General features: G+C 35.3%; 1 protein-coding gene across 2 annotated transcripts; it reads left to right on the top strand.

The window, feature by feature from the left end:
• The first annotated feature begins 5,669 nt into the window (after positions 1-5,669).
• LOC110604281 (photosystem I reaction center subunit III, chloroplastic) lies at positions 5,670-6,797 on the top strand. Of its 2 annotated transcripts, none has more exons than XM_021742448.1 (2): positions 5,670-6,483; positions 6,648-6,797. In XM_021742448.1, the coding sequence occupies exon 1, from the start codon at positions 5,780-5,782 to the stop codon at positions 6,464-6,466; it is 687 nt and encodes a 228-aa protein (XP_021598140.1). In that variant the 5' UTR covers positions 5,670-5,779; the 3' UTR covers positions 6,467-6,483; positions 6,648-6,797. The 2 variants fall into 2 exon arrangements, with proteins under 2 accessions (XP_021598140.1, XP_021598139.1); XM_021742447.1 differs by having other exon boundaries at positions 5,670-6,495.
• Positions 6,798-7,155: the final 358 nt, after the last annotated feature.

Below are 7,155 nucleotides of genomic sequence, written 5' to 3'. Positions count from 1 at the left end.
CAACTGTTCAAACTCAATTATCTTCATCTCCCTCGAACTATCAGGAAAAGCCCACCCTGCAAACTCATTAGCGAACTCTCCCCATGACATGCTGTCCATTCTAGGCTCCACATAATTCTTAAACCATTCTCTGGCTTTCCTGCATTTTATTGTGAAACCTGCCATCTCAATGGCTCTCCTATCATCTGCTCCCAATTCACTGGTGATCATCCTAACTGCTCTGAGGTAATCAAATGGATCATCTCCCGTATTGTATTTAGGAGCATCCAATTTCAAATACTCCGTCATTTGAACTTTACCTCCAGATGAGCTAGGTTCATGTCTATCAACAACAGGGGCTACTGGTTCTGGTGGTAGTACTGGTTCATTTGGTTCATTTGGCTCTAGGTGTGCTGCACTTGGATGTATAGGGGAAGATGGATACCTCGGATATGGGGGATAGTAGTGAGGATATGGCATATATGGCATGTATGTAGGATATGGGTCAAAACGAGAGTATTCCGACATACCCTCCATCGGATACTCTGGCTCCTGAAACAAGGATGGATAGCCATAACCTGAGGCCTGAACACCTCCCAAAGATTCTCCCATACCTTCCTCAAAACTGCCTATACCCATGCTATCATCTCTAGACTGATCAATCTCCATAGCTTCCCTTCTCTCCTCTGATCTTCCTCCCCTCACTGTTCCTCTTCTGCTCTCGTCTACAGACCTTCTAGGGTCTATCGACGTACCTTCCCTGCTAGATCTCTGAGACCTTGCCCTTGGCAATGCAGGAGGACGAGCAGCTGGTCTCTCACTCTCTGGTGGGACTCCAGTCAATCGAGCTGATCGACGAGTTCCTCGCATCTTTACTCTGGAAACACAACATATAACATACCACTTTAGCACATAACTATCACATATCACATAACAATCATACACATACAATACTCATGGCATATCATAGCAGATAGGACTCAAGACCCTATCCTAGTGGACATGATTTCCTATTGTGCTTGACCACTTCTAACCTGTCTGAGCCCAACACTGTCTCTATCGGTCCGATCATGTGAACCTAGGGCTCTGATACCAATCTGTAACGACCCCAAAAAGGACCGTCACCGGCGCTAGGATTCAGGTCGGCTTAAGGCCGCCAGAACCCGTAGCAAGCCTGCTATACTCTCTGTGTACCTGTAACACTCATACATGATCATACATTTTATGTGAAAATAAAACTCTTTTCTGAACCAAGGCTTAACCTGTGCATGCACTATCTCTGTACTCTGTACTCCTGTACTCTGTACTCTGTATCCCTGACTAGAGCTTGCTCTAGATGGGTTAACTCATACCTGTTAAGCCTGGTTTTCACATACAGAAAAACATATATACAGATACAGATCATGTACAAAACATATACATCACTAGGTCAAGCAACAACTATTACATCTCTTTAATATTACATGTCCACTCTAAGCTATTACAGATCTCTTTACTCTTCCTGTACTTTGCTGGACTGTCCTTGTACACTGTACACTGAACCTGCAAAACTGGGGTTAAGGGAGTGGGATGAGCTCTATAGCCCAGTGAGTAGAACAGTAAAACATCTCAGTAAAATATGATCTCATGGAATGCACCATATCACAGACAAGCCACATCAAGAGTAAACCTGTCACCACATAGTCCCAGTAACTCTGTGCCAGGGCGTAGAATCGAGCACCTGGTCTTCCTGTCATATATGTATATGTGTATATAACACCTGTAAACTTACCATTGCCAGGGCGTAGTCAAAGGCTCCTGGACTTTGCTATATACCTGCCAGGGCGTAGTCAAAGGCTCCTGGTCTTTGCTATACGTGCCAGGGCGTAGTCAAAGGCTCCTGGTCTTCCTGTCTGTGACTATGGGATCATTCAGCATTTACCCACATCAACAAATAACAATGCAATGCAACATATTCGTGGATACTAATGCAATCAACTTATGGCATAATCATGATGCATGAGATATGCTAAAACATGTCTTTGATCAATTCAAAAAGCATTAAGATTAGTTCCACTCACCTCTGGCTATCTGAACTGACTGACTCTGCAGGCTCTGAAAACTCTGGAGCAGTACTCACTGCTGCTCTCTCTGGTTCCTCTGCTCTGTGCCTACACAGATAGACTCAAATGAGGGACCAAACATACTCGGACATACCGCTAAACATCTCCCCTTAAAACCCCTTAAAACACCTTAGACCAAACATAGAAAACATGCAAAGGAAGGCTGGACAGGGCACTTTCGGGGGCACCTTCGGCGGCCGAATGTCCCTTCCAGAGACGAAAGTCAGGCATGTTCGGCGGCCTAACTTGGACTTTCGGGGGCCGAACCTGAGTTCATCCAGAACTCAGTTTCGTGCACAAGGACGCCTGCCAATCCCTCCATCACCTGCTCAGACCTCAACACATGCATTTAACCCTTCTAAAACATGCATAAACACTTCAATAAGCATAAAGGAGCTTCAAATAAATTAAACTCCAACAAACAACACACAACAACCATACACAAAGCATAGGATCCATACACCCTAATATGGACAACTTATGCATACTCAAGCACAACTCCCCTTTCCCATCATCAAACTCATTTAAAACATAATAAAAACAAAGGATTCACTCTTACCCTTTGAAGAACAAAGGCTGGCGTGACCCCAAACTTGAAGAAATGAAGATTCAAGCTTCACAAGTTCTCAAACTCCACAACTTCTCAAAACTAGTTAAAACTCACCATAACTTATTTTTCTTTGAAAGATTTGATTAGAAACTCAAGAAAAACACCAAGGGGAAACATGTGCTTGTTCCTGACCCAAAGGAGAGCTTAAGCACCTCCATAGTCGGTCATATCCACTTAAAAAAAGTGAACCACCGCTTCACGTTCGGTGGCCAAAGCTACATGTAACACCTCATCACGTTCGGGGGCCGAACATTGAGTTTAGGGGGCCGAACATGAGCTACTTTAGGCGGCCGAACTTACACTTTAGGGGGCCGAAAGTGGCAAAACTTTCCTTAGCCTTGTTTCTTCAAAACTTATTCCTTTGCTAAAACAAAAGCTTAAAACAGCTAAAAACATTTTAGAAAACCTCCACTCTCCCTTCAGGGATGCTCTGACATCCTCGATTCCACCGAACGATAGGAATTCTGATGTCTGAACATGCCGGGTATTACACCCTCATCCTAATCATCATCCACAAATAGGTTTGCCATATTAATGGATATCCTCTATCTTCCTCCATCCTCACAAAATCCTAGCAAAGGTAGGGAACAAAACAAGATTTCTCAAAAAAGAGACTGAGAGATAGACCATAATTATTCTATAAAAATTACTTTATTAATATCATTTTTTTTTTTCAAATGATTGTATAACTGCTTGACTATTAAATATGGCTAGGTTGATCAATTTGCATTCAATCAATCTGTTTGTATGGGTACGATCCAGATTACATCCAATTAATTTAAAGTTGCCATATTATAATTCATATTATATAAAATTACAATAGATTTTTTTAAAATTCTTTTAAATTCATATAAAATTATGAGATATTAAATTATTTTAATAGGATATTGATATTCTGAAATTCAGAAAATAAGTTTTACAGCGTAAGTGTAAATTTAGCCTGAAAAAATTATGTCTCTCCCCTTTGTCCCTTTTTTTTTTGTGACGCATAACCGTGATCCTATGTCATCTATCATCTCTGTTACTTAGACTCGTACGTACGGATATGTCAGCGTACCTTTCTCTGTTAGGCGGCCATTTAATTCTCCCTAGTGCGCATATTGATAGGGCTGCGAGGTAACTCGACTTGTTCTCCTACTTTTCATCACATCACCGGACTAGGTCATTCCCTGATAGATCTATGCATGAGTCAGTCCAGCCGGCCTTAGTCACGGACTGGGGTACGCGATATTGGACTGGTGTGCTTTAGGAGATGTTGATGGGTTTTAGATTTATATTTCCCTCCAGATCCGACCTCACTCCGGGCGTAAGAAGCCCGACATTTTATGAGATATCAAAATATAAATATCAAATTTAAGTTTATCAAGCGAGTAATTTATCTTTAATAATTAAATATATATTTTATTAGATAATATATATATATATATATATATATATATATATATATATATATATATATATATATATTTGTTATATTTTTTATAATTTTTGTATATTTATTTTTTAATTGTCTTAAAATTATATTTCTTTTTTAGACTGTTGTAATATATAAATCAATTATTATAATTCTATTTTATTTTATTTTATTTTTAAAAAATTTTTTAAAATAATTTTTAATATTTAATAAAAATTAATATATTTAAAATAAATATAATAAAAAAATTAATAAAAGATATTAAAAAATAAAGTGGATAGAGAGAATGAATATATAATAATTTTTTAAACTAACATACCAGTGGCTAGTTGGATTCTCAATTAAATTATTCAGGTTGGTTGGGTTCTGAGAGGTAGACCGTTATAATATATAAATCATTTATTATAATTTTATTTTATTTTATTTTTAATAAATTTTTTAAAATATTTTTTAACATTTAATAAAAATTAATATATTTAAAATAAACATAATTAAAGAATTAATAAAAAAATATTAAAAAATAAAATAGATAAAATTATAAAAGAGAATGAATATATAATAATTTTTTAAAACTAACATACCGGCCGCTAGTTGGATTCTAAATTAAATTAATCGGATTAGTTGGATTCTAAAAATAGACCGTTGTAATATATAAATTAATTATTATAATTCTATTTAATTTTATTTTATTTTTAAGAAATTTTTAAAATATTTTTTAATATTTAATAAAAATTAATATATTTAAAATAAATATAATTAAAAAATTAATAAAAAATATTAAAAAACAAAATGGATAAAAATTATAAGAGAGATTGAATATATGATAATTTTTTAAAACAAACCTACTAGCCACTAGTTGAATTCTCAATTAAATTAATCGGGTTGGTTGAGTTTTGAAGAGTAGACGGTTGTAATATATAAATTAATTATTATTATTTTATTTTATTTTTAAAAATCTTTTAAAATATTTTTTAATATTTAATAAAAATTAATATATTAAAATAAATATAATTAAAGAATTAATAAAAATATTAAAAAATAAAAGTGAATAAAAATTATAAGAGAGATTGAATATATAATAATTTTTTAAAATCAACCTACTAGCAACTTGGTGAATTCTCAATTAAATTAATCGGATTGGTTGCATTTTAAAGATAGACCGATGTAATATATAAATTAATTATTATAATTTTATTTTATTTTTAAAAATTTTTTAAAATATTTTTAAATATTTAATAAAAATTAATATATTTAAAATAAATATAATTAAAAAATTAATAAAAGATATTAAAAAATAAAATAGATAAAAATTATAAAAGAGAATGAATATATAATAATTTTTTAAAATCAAAATACCAGCCGCTAGATTGATTCTCAATTAAATTAATCGGGTTGGTTGGGTTACAGGGTTTGGGTATCAGTTCTCTTATCCAAACTTGTTAAAACGAAGATAGAAAGATAGAGAGGAAGATCTCAAACCCATGACCAAACGCTCTTAACCAATCACAACTGTCCAACTCAGCCTTCTTACTCCTCCCTTATCCACCCAGACCCTTCATTTCCACCACTAATCTATCCTTCCCAGAATCTAAAATCCAATTCTGCACACTCTTCCAATATCTCTTTCTCTTTTTTCTTTACTGTAAGAAAACCAAGAAATCAATTAGAGGAAAAATGTCTCTTACAATACCTGCCAATCTCTCAAAACCTATGTTGAAGCCAAAGCTTGGCTCTCCATTGAATCCATCAAAGTTATCTTCTTCATCAAGAGCCACAGTTGTATGCTCTGCTGCTCAAACCCCAGAGAAAGACTCCTCTAAATCACCACTCCAAGCTTTCTCGGCTGCGCTTGCTCTCTCTTCCATCCTCTTATCCGCCCCACTCCCCGCCGTTGCTGACATCTCCGGACTCACCCCGTGCAAAGAATCCAAGCAGTTCGCTAAACGTGAAAAGCAACAAATCAAGAAGCTGGAAAGTTCTCTAAAACTGTATGCTCCTGATAGTGCACCTGCTTTGGCAATCAAGGCTACGGTAGAGAAGACGAAACGTAGATTCGACAACTATGGGAAGCAGGGATTGCTATGTGGGGCTGATGGGCTTCCTCATTTGATTGTGAGCGGCGACCAGAGACACTGGGGTGAGTTTATCACTCCAGGGATCCTGTTCTTGTACATTGCAGGGTGGATTGGGTGGGTTGGCAGGAGTTATTTGATTGCTATAAGAGGTGAGAAGAAGCCTGCAATGAAGGAGATCATCATCGATGTTCCTTTGGCTACTAGTTTGATTTTCAGAGGATTTTCTTGGCCTGTCTCTGCTTATAGAGAGTTTGTTAATGGTGAACTCGTGGTCAAGGATGTTTAACTCTGTCTATTTTAAGAGTAAGACCTCAGGTTTGTTCATCTCCAATTTTTCTACTTTATTTAGTTTTCCTTTTTTATGTAAAACGATTGAGAGATTTAATTTCTTTTTTCTTTTACCCAGAAATTGCTTAATTATCAGTTGATGGCTATTGCTAATTAATTATGTTTTGCTAATGTTTTAGGGGCCAAAGGGCTATGAAGAGCACTTCGTTGCTTTTGGAGAGAGTTGATGAGTGGTGAGAGATTTCATGGAAGATTTGTCTTATTTTATTTGTAAACATTTACATTATGTGTAACTAATGCTTGTGTTGAACGCCAGAAATTGATTGCCACTAAGGGTTCTTCCTAGTTAAAAGGTGCATTTATCACTAATACATAAAGTACTAAAATTTTAAAAATTTATATATATAATTTATCACTAAATTCCAATTCACAAAAAAAAATTATCACTAAATTATATAGAGGATTCAATATTGCACCTCCTATGAGTATTTTATTCACTAAATGTTTTGTTTTAGATATGAGAGGGTATGTCAAATTCCATATTGAATGGATTAGGAGAATTCAAAACTGAAGCTAAAGAATTGTCTTTCTTTTTGGGCAAAACTATATCATTTTCAATTCCTCATCCCTTCCCCAACTTCCTTGGTTTCACTCCCAGTAGTCACAACATATCAGTCAAGATTAGAG

This window comes from Manihot esculenta, chromosome 16 (genome assembly GCF_001659605.2).
Source record: "Manihot esculenta cultivar AM560-2 chromosome 16, M.esculenta_v8, whole genome shotgun sequence".
Classification (NCBI taxonomy): Eukaryota; Viridiplantae; Streptophyta; class Magnoliopsida; order Malpighiales; family Euphorbiaceae; genus Manihot; species Manihot esculenta.
This window is presented reverse-complemented; position numbering and strand designations above follow the sequence as displayed.

Excerpts from the sequence above, each read along its gene's own strand:
- LOC110604281 (XM_021742448.1), top strand. The coding sequence starts at position 5,780 with ATGTCTCTTACAATACCTGCCAATCTCTCAAAACCTATGTTGAAGCCA.